At 49.8% G+C, this 14,649-nt stretch overlaps 5 protein-coding genes across 5 annotated transcripts; 2 read left to right on the top strand and 3 right to left on the bottom strand.

The window, feature by feature from the left end:
* Window positions 1-5,108: 5,108 nt before the first annotated feature.
* On the bottom strand, window positions 5,109-7,158 carry IWZ02DRAFT_297796 (voltage-dependent anion channel-domain-containing protein). Its single transcript, XM_066763886.1, has 3 exons — window positions 6,619-7,158; window positions 6,234-6,549; window positions 5,109-6,190 (listed from the first exon to the last, which is right to left on the bottom strand). The coding sequence occupies exons 1-3, from the start codon at window positions 6,926-6,928 to the stop codon at window positions 5,266-5,268; spliced, it is 1,551 nt and encodes a 516-aa protein (XP_066621818.1). The 5' UTR covers window positions 6,929-7,158; the 3' UTR covers window positions 5,109-5,265.
* Window positions 7,159-7,475: 317 nt separating this feature from the next.
* Window positions 7,476-8,782, top strand: IWZ02DRAFT_491548 (beta ketoadipyl CoA thiolase, TH2; the record flags this gene model as incomplete). The annotated part of the gene is made up of 2 exons (XM_066769752.1): window positions 7,476-7,622; window positions 7,688-8,782. 2 exons carry the CDS (start codon window positions 7,476-7,478, stop codon window positions 8,780-8,782), a joined length of 1,242 nt encoding a protein of 413 aa, XP_066621817.1.
* Window positions 8,783-8,821: 39 nt separating this feature from the next.
* Window positions 8,822-9,558, bottom strand: IWZ02DRAFT_297793 (uncharacterized protein). The gene is made up of 2 exons (XM_066763885.1): window positions 9,311-9,558; window positions 8,822-9,266 (listed from the first exon to the last, which is right to left on the bottom strand). Exons 1-2 carry the CDS (start codon window positions 9,484-9,486, stop codon window positions 8,861-8,863), a joined length of 582 nt encoding a protein of 193 aa, XP_066621816.1. The 5' UTR covers window positions 9,487-9,558; the 3' UTR covers window positions 8,822-8,860.
* A 1-nt stretch (window position 9,559) lies between these two features.
* On the top strand, window positions 9,560-11,514 carry IWZ02DRAFT_297855 (ATP-grasp domain-containing protein). The gene is made up of 4 exons (XM_066763887.1): window positions 9,560-9,915; window positions 9,967-10,039; window positions 10,086-10,185; window positions 10,246-11,514. The coding sequence occupies exons 1-4, from the start codon at window positions 9,793-9,795 to the stop codon at window positions 11,264-11,266; spliced, it is 1,317 nt and encodes a 438-aa protein (XP_066621815.1). The 5' UTR covers window positions 9,560-9,792; the 3' UTR covers window positions 11,267-11,514.
* A 987-nt stretch (window positions 11,515-12,501) lies between these two features.
* IWZ02DRAFT_491545 (uncharacterized protein) lies at window positions 12,502-14,305 on the bottom strand (the record flags this gene model as incomplete). The annotated part of the gene is made up of 6 exons (XM_066769751.1): window positions 12,502-13,105; window positions 13,153-13,229; window positions 13,621-13,781; window positions 13,837-13,842; window positions 13,895-14,023; window positions 14,254-14,305. The coding sequence occupies 6 exons, from the start codon at window positions 14,303-14,305 to the stop codon at window positions 12,502-12,504; spliced, it is 1,029 nt and encodes a 342-aa protein (XP_066621814.1).
* Window positions 14,306-14,649: the final 344 nt, after the last annotated feature.

Raw genomic sequence — 14,649 nt, 5'->3', positions numbered from 1 at the left:
ACTATATAGTCTCCTAGGAGCGTAATTATAGCTTACTTAGCCTTATCTAAGCTTATAAAATAGATAAGGTCTATTTTATCTTTATTAAAATTAACGGTATATTAGGTTCTAAGTAAGAAAAGCTAGTTAGCTTCCTACTAGAGGATCCGCGTATTTTTCTTCTAGCTTATTAAGGAGATTATAATTAAAACATTATTAATATATAAGAGGAATCGGACTAAGTAAGAGGAAAAGAGTTTTTATATATAAATAAGAAATAGGATTAGTAAGACTAGGCTTCCCTAGGGGGTTCCTAAAACTATTAGATAAAGGTCCTCTTATTAGCTATTAAAGGAGATCTAGAGTTATTACCTACTAGTAAATGTCTTTACCTATACTAGGAGGGAGGTAGGGAGCCTAATTTCCCCTATTATATATAAGAGCTAGTTATAGGCTACATAATTAAAGGCACCTTATATATTAAGGAATAGGGTTAATGTCTTATACTATACCCTCCTCTCATCTTAGATAATATATATAAGGATTATTACTACATTAATTACTAACTTCTATAGTTATCCGCCTATTTAGGATAGGTATAGAAGGTAGATAGCTTCTATAAGCACTCTAAGACGTTTTACTATAATGCGTTTAAGGACTTTTCCTAGGTAGTTAAGTAGGGAGATAACTCTATACGCTTTTAGGTCTATATAATTAGGTTTCCCTAGCTTCTTAAGTATTATACCTACCGCTTCTCTCTAGCATTCTAGGTAATATCTATACGTAAAGAAGGTTTAGTATATCTAGGTAAATTTTTTAGGATGAGCGTTATATGCCTTAGTAATTATCTTCTAGTAGATCTAGTCTAGCCTAGGGGTAGTGCCTTTAATCTTATAAGAGTAGGCATACTATACTTCCTTATCTATAAGGGGGGGCTAGTCCTATAGCCCTTCCTTATAGTTTATCTAGTTACGTAGGGGAATATATAGTAGTAGGGGGAAGAGTTTCTAATAGAAGGTAGTATACTTACTATTATATAATGATTAGAGTTAATCTTAAAGGTTATATATCTAGGGGATTCGCTTAGATCGGGTTACTTTCGTGTATACTATTACCTTATAGATAGACTAGGGTGTTTCTTTTATAAGGAAGTTATTCTAGTACTCTTATTTTACCTACTTAATGGCTATATTATATATATTCTATGCTTATATATATATAACTTAGTTATAACGTGCCCTATACCTTACTTATATAGTAGTTATCCTTAAGGCTATAAGGAGTAGGGACTACTATAGTTTTTATTACTATCTAGGGGTTACCTATAGGATGCTATATTTAGCTACTATCTCTATTACCTTTATAAGGCGTTATCTAAGTTAGTCTAGGTCCTCTTATAAGGTCCTACTAGAGAGTATATATTATACCCTATTAGGAAGGGCTTAGATAAGTAGACTTATAATCTTATTTAACTCTTCTTAGATGATTTACCTATACTAGGCCTAGTCGGCCTTTTTAACGTTAAACCGTAGTAGTAGTATTAGTATATCTTAAAACTCGTTATACATGATAGTAAAGAGAATAGTATTATAGTTAGATAGGGGGTTCTCTTATACCTACTAGTTAATTACTTAAGTAGTAACTATTAGAGTATATAGGGAGAGGTTAATAACTATTTCCCTTTCTATCCCTATATAAAAGAAGGTACCTACTCTAGGTTAGTTTTAGAGTTTAAGGCGGTTTTCCTTAATCTATTTATATAGAGCTTCTACTTTATAAGATTAGGGGGAGAGTAGGTTCTATATTAGATAGTATTTATTAAAGTCCCCTATATAGATTATTAGTATAGTAGGGGGGCTATACTTAATAACTCTTTCTATTATATGTAGGGAGGATAGGGTGCCTTACTCTACCTTATTATAGATGTTAACTATATAGATAGTATCTTCTCTATAGGTTAAATCTATAGTAAGGTAGTTAGGGCTAGGGAAGATATCTAGATAAGGATTTACCTAGATATAGGTAAGGGATTTATTTAGGTAGAGTATTATCTAAGGACGTAAGCCCTATAGGAAGGTTAGAAGAATTTATATTATAGAGGGGTAGGAGATTAATTATATATTAGCTACATTATCTTATAGTATCATCTATAGTTCCTAGATAAATATTAGGTAGATACCTAATTAGAGAGTATTCTAGAGTGCCGCTTCTATAGCCTAGGTATTCTAGTTTAAGTTAACTTATATAACTTTAAGGTTACCTAATATATATACTTAGGGGATATCTTTATTAGATAGTAGGGATAGTTTAGGTCCTAGAAGTAATAAGTACTATTATAGTTACTATACTTTAGCGCTATATAGGTACATGTTATACCTCTCTTTATATAGTATTTATAGTTATGCTTCTCTATTATATAGGGGCTAGTATATAGTAAGCATTTAGTCCTATTATAATACCTTAAGGAGCTATAGCTAAATTCTTAATACTTTATATACTATACGTTAGGAGTAATCCTAAGGAGTTTTATAACCCTTATACTTACTCCTATAAGGTAGAATAGCTTTAAGATGGCTATCTCTACTTCTTTTACTATATAAAAGGCTATAATAACTAACCCTACTTTCTAGGTAGCTCTCCTTTCGGCCGAAGTAAGCTAGTATAGTGTTCTAATAATAGAAAGGCTAGGGTTAAAGGTATAGACCTCTTCTATAATAAATTATCTAATATTAAGTAGGCGTAGGTCTTCTAGAGGGATACTATAGGTAATAACCTTATACTAGGTTTAGTTCTCCTAGACTATAGCATCTAGGAATAGGTAAGTAAAGAGGTCCTTATAGGAGGTAAGGAATTTAGAGTTATACTAGGGTAAGCTAGTAAGTAGGATGTTATCCTTCTCTATACGTATTACTATTAACATAATAGGGCTAGATATACCTACGTTCTTAAAAGTATTATTAATATTATTTTATATAGAAAGAGGGTTAAAGTCTAGGAAGAGACTCTACTTCTAGATAATAACCTACATGTTCTATAGGGTCTTTTAGGGAGTAGTAGCTAGCTTTATAGTTATCTTTAGGTAGGGAGTTATTATATATAGTTTCCTAGTAGTAGTTACTTTCTAGGCTTAGGTTACGTATAAAGGGTTAGCTAGGGTTATAGGAAGGATAACTAGCTTTTATAGCTAGTAAACTTTTACTTCTAGTATATAGGTAGTATTTTTAAGGGAGTAAACTTAAGTAGTAAGAACTAATAATATATTACCTACGTGACCTATCTTAGTATAATCCTATAGGATGTTACTAAGGTTATAGAGGCTTTACTTTTTACTTATATTATACGTAAGGTTTATTATATATAGGATGTAAGAGAGGGCTATATTAATTACCTCCTAGGTAGTATTAAAGTTTAGATAAAATCTAACCCTAGTCCTTTTTCCTTAGTAGGTAGGGTTAGGTTTAGAAGTATCTACTAGGATAGTTCTCTTTAGCCTAGTATACTATTTCTAGACTAGGCCTAGTATGATAAGTAGTAGGGATAATAGGGGGATAGGGCTTATAGGAGTATCCTAATCTATTTCCTTAGGTTTATTAGCTAGTTAAGTTAGTAGTAAGTTAGATAGTATAGGGATATTCTAGTCTATTTCCTTAGGTTTATTAGTAAGTTAAGTAGGCGGTAGGCTAGGCGGTATAGGGGTATCCTAGATTTTATAGTTATAGCTATCTAGTAGAAGGGAAACTAGTTTAGGTAGGGCCTCCCCCTAGGGGGTAGGTATAGGTATACTTATAGTATGATACTTTAGAGGGTAGGTTTTTACTTTCTAACTTCAGTTATACACGTATAATCCTGCGCTGTGGAGTTACAGCGGGTGTGGTGATTTTTAATTTTTTGAAAATTTTGTGTGTGGCAACAACTTATTGACGCACAGGCTTTTTCTAAGAAGTGGTGGCCAAACCAAAGAAGAGTGTATGTCCAAGGACGCGACGCGGTTACGAAAACTTTCACACACTTCGACGCCGTTGTCCATGAGAATGCAGTTCGCGCTCGACAGCCATTCAGTGAGGTCTATCGAGGGTTGCAGATACTCTGAGGCCATCGCACCAAGCCACGACCAGGATGAACGCCTCGACGCATTGCGTTGCAGGTGTTGCGTTCTCCGCCTTGGAAGCTGCCAAAAAAAAAAGAAAAAATTAGAAAAAAAATTGCTGGCCTTCCCTTGGCTGCTTTCTTCTTTTTCTCCTGATCTCCGTGAGAAATCTACTCTTGCTCATCGAACTCATCCCAAAGCACTGCCTACCAACAGCTCCATCGCTCTAGGTCGTACGTGGCTCGCGTTCCGAGGCGCCTGGCCCCGTATGGACCAACTGGATCCCAGAACAATGGGAAAGCGACCAGGGCAAATTCTTGACCATTACTACGCGTGTTCCAGTCCCCCCCCCCCAAAAAAAAAAAAAAAAAAAAAAAAAGCATGACGACCACTGACAAGATTCGAGAGAGGGCAAAACGACCAATGACGAGTGTGCCTTTTCCGAACCCACTCGGCAACTGTGCATTTCTGGGATATAAACGACGCTATTTCTCATCAACCCAGTATCGACCGGGAGAAGGTTGAGACTGTGTTTCAGCTGCCAAAGTGACGTACATAGTCGATTATTCCCGAACGCCTCGCCAGAAGATGAAAGCGCATTCCATCCATGCTAGTAACCGGCTTGTGGAACTGCATGTGGAACTGCGTCGTCCGAGCTGCGTCTACGGGGAACAGAGCTGCGAGCAGCCGTTACCAAACACGGATGCACAATCTGTAAATTGGAGTGTACGACAAGGAAAAATTTCGAACCATCTAATTGATTACTTCCAAATCCCCGAAAACCCAACGAGAAACCCGACCTTTGTAGGCTCCATAAGCTGAAGGAGAATTCTCTGCACCGCAACAGACGAACGCTGGATATGTCGAACGGACCGTCCAAATACATGGCACCACTCCAGTCAACTCAACGACGCGCGGGTGTATTTGTACAATGGTATCGAGATCTAACACAACGCTAGCAAGCCGACCAACCGATCCAGGGCCCGCATGAACGCCAAAGCAGAAGAAGAAATGAAACTTTTCTTTCACAAGCACAACCGCAAGCACACAAGAACAGATTTCCAGTAAGTGAGCAAGTGTCGGTGATGTGAAAGAAGCGTGTGCCACGGCTACAACGTCCAATTTCGATCCCGGGCTGAACAGAGATAATACGAACTGGTCGATTTCGCAGACCGGCAAAGAAAAGCAGCAACAGACTCTCAAGCACAAGTAGACGGCTTCAAAAAGTCGTTGTGGCCCTGGCTTTTGGTGAGATCCGTATCGCTATGGAAAGGAGTGCGCATAAAGGGGGTTGGAGCAGGCGGATGCATTTCAGGGTCGGGCGTGTCCGGAGGGTGCGCAGGCGTCTCAAACGTGTTGGTGCGAGTCAGCTTGCGCTGGTCACGCATCTCGCTGTGGGCAGCGAGCGTCTTGAAGCCACCCTCATTGCGGTCCTCTTGCTTCTGTGGCCACAAAATCTGGCGCGTCACGACGGCGCGGATCATCATCGAAAATACAAAGAACCACGTGACGATGAGGCCGCAGGTCAGCACGCAGCCGATGATCTGGAGCGCATGGTTGTTGTCGAGGGCTTTGGCGACGGCAAACGTAGCCGTCGTCAGCGCCGTGTTGGGGAAGACGAAAGAGTACCACGTCATGGCAAAGTCCATGCGGCGGCGCGTCGCAGGAGCCCAGTGCGCGCCGACCGAGACGAAAAAGAACCACATGGCCAGGCCCCAGAGCCAGATGCCGATCCAGTTGGCAAGGACGCGACTGATTTGGCCAGTGAGGCGACCGTCGCCCATGAAGTTGGCCGGGATGCACTTGGGAAGCATGTTGCCCATGTTGACAATGCCAGAGACGGTGAACCCTGAGGGACCGACGCTGATGAACATGCCGGGACGCAGCGACTCGCGGGGCAGCTTTTGCGTCATGAGGCGGTACATGAAGGCGGCGTAAATCATGGTCGATACCATGAATCCTATGCCTTGAAGAATGGTGCCGCCGATGATGATGTCTAGAGCGCGGAGGCCTCCAGTCTTTTGAGCCAAATTACCAGCGTGGGGACCGGTGATGAGGAGGGGGTAGGCAGGGAAGATCCAAATGGGCGTCATTTGGGAAATGGTAAAGGTCGTCGTCGACCACCTGAACAGTTAGCTTGACATGAACGGAGATGAACATAACTTACATGATGAGGTAGATGCCGACCGAGAAGAGAATGGCAAGTGCACAATAAATCCAAAAAAGAACGACCATGGCATCTTCAAGCCATTGACCAGCGGCTGGGACGCCATATTGGGAAATGTTGACCAGAATGGTGCCAAAGCTAATAAGGGAGGCAGGTATGAATAAGTTCTCCGTCGGGTGCAAGAAGCTGGCTCGAAAGGTGTGGGGGTAGAGATAGAAGCGAGTACTAATCATGACAATATTGAAGATGAAGAGAACAATGTTGAGAATGAAAAAGATACACCCAATTGCAAAAAGACCGTGGAAGCGAAGGGGGACTGGCGGCAGTCAGTTGAGTTGGATGGAAATTGGCAGATAGATGCACGCAAATCACACAACTCGCGCACCTGAGTATAAGACATTTGCAATGCCACCAGTGGCCATGGTCATGCAGAACCAAGTCCAAGTGAAGTGTCTGATGCGTTCTCTAAAGCCGAGCTTCTGGTCAAAGTGGGCCTTTTCGTTGGCATCTTGGCCGACCTGGAAACCGTTTTGGAGAATTATTGGCGTGGCAGCATGGGAACTATGATGAGACCCAGGAGACTTGGAGATGGCCGGAGAGTTGTCATGATGGAGAGAGGAGCGAGAAACGGAAGGGTTCGAGCGGAAGGTCATGTTGGCGCTCAGACTCGGGTATGGGTGCAGAGGCTCGGCCATATCACGGATCAGACCTGCTCGCAATCAAGTGGGGCGGCGGATGGTGGAGAGCGAGAGGAGGCCAACATGCGGACAGCAGCTGGCGGGTTGAAGGCCGGCCGCCAGTCGGTGAGAAGAAGAGGGAGTAGAGACGATGGCAGATGGAGAGAATGAGGTGTGGTGTTGGTTAGGATGGAGGGGGGGAGGGGGAGGAGGAGAGGGAGGTGGAGACTGGAGGGATGGAGACAGACAGAGGCATTGTGAATGATTAGGCGCACGAACCTGGTCTCGAGTGAGTGACGGACGCCACGGGGAATAAAAATGTTGGTGAAGAGAGTTTTCGCGGACTGACAGACAGAGCCGCGTTCCCGGAAGAGGTCAAGCCAGGCACGCCCTGAAACTGCCGAGCTCTTCTCCGCATCCGCATCCGCATCCGCATCCGCATCCGCATCCGCATCCCTCCCCGATGCCGAGAGCTCACCATGGTCCATACAAATTCAAATTGCCTTCGACTGCCTTTTTCCCCTCCCCGCAACCTGCTTATTCCCGTCACTCCACTCCCACCGCCATGGCTGGCTTCATTCAAAAGGGCGCCAAAAACATCCTTGTCAAGTCTGCCAACGACGTCGTCTTCTTGTCCGCCCTTCGCACCCCCGTCACACGCGCCAAGAAGGGAGCCCTCAAAGATGCTTACGACCACGAACTGCTAGCCGCCGTACTATCTACACTCTTGCCCGCTTTGAACCGCCACTTATCGAGCTGACTCAACTCGTCGCACAGGTTCTCAAGGCAACCCTCGAGAAGCACCCCAATCTCGATCCCTCCAAGGTCCAAGATGTCCATGTCGGAACCGTCCTCGCTGAGCTGGGCGGCTCCAAGGCGGGGCGCATGGCCCTGAACCACGTCGGCTACCCCACCACCACCTCTCTCCAGACCGTCAACCGCGCATGTAGCTCTGGTCTAGCAGCAATAACCGGCGTCGCCCACAGTATTGCTGTCGGCCAGATCGACGTCGGGATTGGCGGTGGCATGGAGAGCATGACCCGCAACTATGGCTCGCGAGCCATTCCGACTCAATTGTGGTCTGAGCTTAGAGACAGCCCCGTCAAGGATGCCAGAGACTGCATCATGAACATGGGCCTTACTGCGGAAAATGTTGCCGAGAGGTATGGAGTAAATAGGCAAGACCAAGACGCCTTTGCCGCCCACTCCCAGCAAAAGGCCGCCCGCGCTCAAAAATCGTCCCTGTTTGACGCCGAAATCGTTCCCGTCAAGACGCGTGCCATTCCAAACCCCGAAGTCCCAGAACACACGGAAGAAATCATAGTCAGGGAAGACGATGGCATCAGGCCGACGACGACGGTCGAAAAACTGTCCACCATGAAACCCGCATTCAAGCCCGACGGAACCTCGACAGCCGGTAACAGCTCCCAAGTCTCTGACGGTGCTGCCGCCGCCCTCATGATGCGCCGCAGCACCGCTCAAGCCCTGGGGCTGTCCGGCTCCATCATTGGCAAGTGGGCAGGCACCCAAGTCATTGGCTGCGCTCCAGACGAAATGGGAGTCGGTCCTGCCCTGGCCATACCCAAGCTGCTCGACTACACGGGCGTGAAAAAGGAAGAAATCGGCATCTGGGAAATCAACGAGGCCTTTGCCAGCCAGGCCCTGTACTGCATTCGCGAGCTGGGAATTCCCGAAGAGAAGGTGAATCCCAAGGGCGGTGCCATTGCGCTGGGACATCCTCTGGGCGCCACCGGAGCGCGGCAGTTGGCGACGCTGCTGCCCGAATTGGAGAGGCAGAGTCAGGAGTTTGGTGTTGTGAGCATGTGCATAGGCACAGGCATGGGCATGGCGAGTTTGATAGTGCGCGAGTAGGCCATCAGTCATAGGTAGAAAGCTATGACCTTGGCTATCATCATGTTAAACCACCGCAGATACTCCCTTTCATACCCGCTATTTCTTCTTCTTCTTCGCCCGCTCCTCCAAGAGCTCGTCCAAAAAGGTCATCCGTTTCTTTTTGCGCTCCGGTGTTGTCTTGGATTGTGATGCCTTGCCCTTGGCTTCGCCCTCAGACTCGTCCGAGCCAATGTTCGGTGTCTCCGCTGGCGACCTTCTTTGCCTTTTCGACTTGAACATTGCGGCGCGTCCTTCCTCGTTGTCGCTGTCATCTTGCTTCGGAGTAGGTCTTTCTGGCCTTTTCGGGGTGGGTCGTGCTACCGAGGCTTTCTTGTCTGCCGCCTGAGCGCGCATGGCGCCCTTGGGCAAGAGCTTCTTTCGCAATTCGTCGTTGGATGAAAGGTGTTGTCGCCTAAAGCTTCCGTCTGCAATCTCTTTAGGGGGTTCAGCACCTACGCCTTGACTGTCCGGGATTAGCAAGGTCCGCAAAAGACCCAATAGACGCACATTTCGGATTGAGGCGCAAATAGAGCTGCGTCGTCTTGCTGCATTTGCTGCTGCGACTTTTCCGCTTCTGCAGCGGGCCGTGGAGGAAGCCATGACGCAAGCATTGCCTGGCTGCGCGCTAACGCGACGCTCGCCTTGTTGAAGGACACCTCATCGGGGCGCGCCGTGGCAGGCATTTTTGGGTTGGGCGCTGGGTTCGAGTTGGATGTTGAGGCTGAGTGACGACAAATCCCGGCCTTTTGATTCACGTCCGCCGCCGCGCTCGAGCCTCGTCTTGGCGCAAAAGCTCCGCAACACTTGCAACCCTATCATCAAGCTTCTATCTCAAAGCAAACTCACCTTCTCATCCCCTCCTCCCCGCCTCTCCTCTCCTCTCTGTCAACCATGTACAAGCTTGCGCGCGCCGGTCGCCCCATGGCCGCGGCCTTCAGGGCCTCTGCCGTAAGTCCCCCGCCTCGTCCCTGCTCCCGGCAAAGCTGTCAATGGAGCTTCAGCTTGGAACAACCACTGACAAAGCCCAGGAAACTCCCCTCAAGCGCTCGGTCATCCAGCAGACCCGCAACCTGTCGATACACGAGTACCGCTCTGCTGGCCTCCTCGAGACCGTACGATCCCCGAGACAAACCCGCCTCTCCTCCACCGCTAACATGCTGTAGTATGGCATCGGTGTTCCCAAGGGTGCCGTTGCAAAGACAGCGCAAGAGGCAGAGACTGTCGCCAAGTCCATCGGTTGGTGTTTCCTATACCCAAGATGAGTACATGGCTGACCGTTTAGTGGGGGACGACATGGTCATCAAGGCCCAGGTCCTTGCCGGCGGTAGAGGAAAGGGAACTTTTGACAATGGTTTCAAGGGCGGCGTCAGGGTCATATACTCGTGAGACGCTCTCCGAGAAATGTCCAGACGCACACATCAGCTGATATCACGGCTCTCCAGACCCACCGAAGCCCGCATCCTTGCGGAGCAAATGATCGGCCACAAGCTCATCACCAAGCAGACTGGTGCCGGTGGCCGTCTCTGCAACGCCGTCTACATTGTGGAGCGCAAGTTTGCGCGCCGCGAGTTCTACCTCGCCGTCCTCATGGACCGTGCGAGCCAGGGCCCCGTCATCGTTGCCTCGTCCCAGGGCGGTATGGACATTGAGGCTGTTGCCAAGGAGCACCCCGAGGCCATCATCACCACCAAGGTTGATATCCACAAGGGTGTGACAGACGAGATGGCCCGCGACATTGCCACCCAGCTCGGCTTCTCTGAGCAGTGCATCGAGGACGCCAAGAACACCATCCAGAAGCTGTACCAGGTCTTCATGGAGAAGGATGCCACCCAGATTGAAATCAACCCCCTGTCCGAGACGACTGACCACCAGGTCCTGGCCATGGATGCCAAGCTCAACTTTGACGACAACGCCGACTTCCGTCAGAAGGAGGTCTTTTCGTGGCGCGACGTCACCCAGGAGGACCCCGACGAGGTCAAGGCTGCCCAGTCCGGCCTCAACTTCATCAAGCTTGACGGCGACATTGGCTGCCTCGTCAACGGTGCCGGTCTTGCCATGGCCACCATGGACATCATCAAGCTCAATGGCGGCCAGCCGGCCAACTTCCTCGACGTCGGTGGTGGCGCGACCCCTGAGGCCATCAAGCAGGCCTTTGACCTCATCACCTCAGACCCCAAGGTGACGGCCATCTTCGTCAACATCTTTGGTGGCATCGTCCGCTGCGACGCCATTGCCAAGGGTCTCATCTCGGTCGTGCAGAGCATGAACCTGCGCACGCCCGTCATTGCCCGTCTGCAGGGCACCAACATGGAGGCGGCGCACAAGCTCATCAACGATTCTGGCCTCAAGATCTTCTCCATCGACGACCTGCAGAGCGCCGCCGAGAAGTCGGTCCAGTTCTCCAAGGTTGTCAAGATGGCCCGCGACATTGACGTTGGCGTCGAGTTCACCCTCGGCATTTAAGCGCCCAGCAAGTGTCACGCACGCAGTAGTTGCGGTGCAGCAATGCAAGTAGTGGTTTGGGGTTTCTTTGACAGCAGCAGGGACGAGCAAGACGCCCAAAGATGGTAGTGGTGGCGGCGGCACACTTTCCGGTTGGGAGGATCGCTTTGCGGGATTGGGGTGTTGTTTAGATTCCCTATCTTCTCTTTTTGGTCGGCGCCGAGAGCGAGCGTCATACATACATGACTTGTAAATTCCGTAAACCAGACCGGCATTTATTTCCTCCCCCCCCCTACCAAGTGAGCTAGCTGATGGTGTGATTTTGACTGCCATGGGCTGTGAGACAAGACCTCTTCCAATTAGAAGACTTTGAAGGGTGCAGCAGACAGACAGAGACTGATACTACGGCACAAGTACCTACATACCTTGACCATCTCTCCACATCCCCTTCCTTACCAAGCGCCGACAAACGGGCCTACCTGCAATCACCATTGAATCAAGCAGAAATAAAGGACAATGATCAAAACTCGTTGCTCATTTCGCGTGCTACAACCGCTAAAACGTGCCAACTTGACCACTTCCCGCACCACGTATACGCATAAGGGTACCCTCATCCTGATGTCAACTGCCGCCCGAACAACATCATCGCCACCGCCTGCTTCATTCAAGTCGTAAAAGTAAATTCAAGGAAAAGAGAAGTACCCAGTTAATTTAGTGACCAAGCTCCTCCCTACCTCCTTCCTCGTCCAAAAAACTGACGGCTCAAATACTACTCTCTACTCAACTGATCGTATACGTCCCAACCAGACGAATCAAGACAGACGAAACTTTGACGACAAAAACGAGAAAAAAAAAAAAAAAAATTCCCCCATAAAAAATAAGAGACCAGCTGTAGACCGCTTCATCAAAGTCCTAAGAGGCTCACCCCTCTGCATGTCGTTACCTACGGATGATGCCTCGCATATGTGTGGCCGCATTTGCTGCGCCGCAGTCGTACCTTGCCTTTTTATTTTTCGTTATTTCCCCCCGATTGACCGGAACCAATTTTCGTCCCATTAACCCGTCAATCGTACAATGAAAAATCTTATGCCCGTGCTGCTGATTTGAACTCACCGCCCCCCCCCTCCATTCATCATCATTTCCAACCCCCCCTTCGTCTCTTTACGCACCGGACGTGCAGGGTGGAACATGTTGATCATGGTGGGTAGTCAGGTTCTAGACGGGTAAGCGAAATCTTGACAAGGCATTCTAGGTATTCACCAGTAGGGACGGCGTGCGTAGTCGTCATAGCCGCCACCGCGTCCACCACCGACAGGGCTTCTAGGCCTGCCGCGGGGCGAAGGTGGACGGCCTCCGTACGGCCTGTCGTGTCCATTCAGGTAGGGATCAGGCTCGTAAGCGCCACCACGGCGAGGGGGTGGAGGACCACGCGCGTCGTACGGGTCGTCAGGGTAGCGAGCGCGAGGAGGTGGGTAGGCGTCATCGAGAGGCGGACCACGGACGCGAGGAGCAGGAGGTGAGCGGTAACGGTCCCGAGGATCGTAGTAGTCCCGCGGCGGAGAGCGACGGCGGTAGTCGTCGCGGCGAGGACTGTAGCCACGAGGAGGACCGCGACGGTAGTAGTCGTCTTCCGGAGGACCGTAGCCACGTCCACGCATCGGGGAGCGCGACCTGTAACGCTCGCGAGGGCGCTCTTCCTGGATCTGGTAGGGGTTGTCAGAATAAGGACAGTCGTCAAGGTAAAAGGACGGCTTAGGTCTGACATCTGCGACGCATCGGACCGCCTGTCCCTTGAACTCGCGGTTGTCGAGCTTCTCGACAGCGTTGCGGAGGTCGTTGACCGTTTCGTACTCGACGAAACTGAAGCGATTAGCGTCACGCCAGACTCATGGGCAGGGCATACTTACCCCCGGCCATCGCGCTCACGTCCAACCTCGGAGTAAACGACGTCCAATCCAGACTGACGGGCAAAGTCCTTGAGGTCCTGTAGGTCCAGTGTAAGTTCCGGCCAATTGCCCAATGGATGAACGACGAGGTGCAAAAAGGCAAACAGGGAGGTCCGGGCCAGGGTCCAGAAAGCAAGCCAGCAAAAACAAGGCCGAGTAACAGCGCTCCGGGGACAAGCGAGAGTCAAGCAAACAAACGGCGGCTGCTGGAGCGCGTGATGAAACGGCCTCAAGGCTTGTCAAAGGACGGCCAAAGCCACCAGAGGACCAGCGTCCAGAGTAGCACCTCGCAATCGGGTCCAGCGCAACCTGGAGATGCGGACCACGTGGATGATGCTGGCTCTCGGCAGTAGACATGACGGGGAAAGCACATGGCGAGGGCAAGGGCATCCAAGATTCTCAACCAACTGATATGGGGAGTTTGCTAACCTGCCAGCTCGTGTCGACCGGAAGACCAGTGATGGACATGCGGAACGGGGTGCGCCTGGGACGCGGGACGGCGCGCTCATGGTTGTTGTAGCCGTCGTTTTGGCGGCGCGAGCCACGGGCAAACTGAACAATCAGGCGTTCGCCCATGAAGTCGGATCCATCTAGGCGGGTAGGGTCAGCACGGACAGTGGCGTGGGCGCAAGTGGGACAGCGTACGGAAAGCTGTGGCCGGCGTGAGCATTCATGGTCGCAATGAATGGGACGACAGACTTACCAGGAACAACGTCTCTCGCGTCCATGGCATCCTTGTACTCGATGAAGCCGAAGCCATTCATGAGCTTGATCTCGGTGATCTCGCCAGTGCCATGGGTAGCAAAGTGGGCTTCAACATCGGCCTTGGTGGCTGTAGGCAGCGGAGATGGTAGTCAGCGAGGCGCCATACATCCAGGAAAGCGAACAAGAACAGGCAGGTGCAGCAGCAGGTGCAGCAGCAGCAGCAGCAGCATCACCAGGCAGGCCACGGAATCAAGGTAGCTTCGGCGGCGGTCCAAAAAGGCTCGACCAAAAAGCAGTCGGAGTGGGTAGGTAGCAGTGGCCAATTTTCCATCCAGGCCTTCTGGGGAGTGTGCGTACCGTGGCGAGGCAGGTTGCCCAGGTAGAGGCGGGTGGACGAGACCTCAGTCATGACGTGCGATCCGCGAACGAGGCAGCAGCTATCCGGCGGCGCAGGCAAGGCAGATGGGCTTTGAGTTTGCGCCTGGCGAGCGAGGCGCGTGGGTGGATAAACAAGAGGTCGAACCAGAGACACGGGCCGATGGAGGTGAGATGGAGGACCGCGATGGGCGCAGCTGGATGGATCAAGTAGAGAGAGGGTGGGTGGAGTGGGTGGAGTGGGAGGAAGACGAGGTCGGGTGGAGAGGCAGGGCGGCGGCGTAGAAGTTGACGAGGGAGCGAGGGAAGGAACCAGCGCCCGCGTCAACCAACCTAAGTCGGGCTGGCTGGCCCGGGCTTCTGCCGGGTTGGATTCCA

Source organism: Phyllosticta citriasiana (assembly GCF_038021145.1).
Source record: "Phyllosticta citriasiana strain CBS 120426 chromosome Unknown IWZ02scaffold_8, whole genome shotgun sequence".
NCBI classification, from domain to species: Eukaryota; Fungi; Ascomycota; class Dothideomycetes; order Botryosphaeriales; family Phyllostictaceae; genus Phyllosticta; species Phyllosticta citriasiana.
The sequence above is the reverse complement of the archived record's forward strand: the minus strand, read 5'-3'. Positions and strand labels throughout refer to the sequence as shown.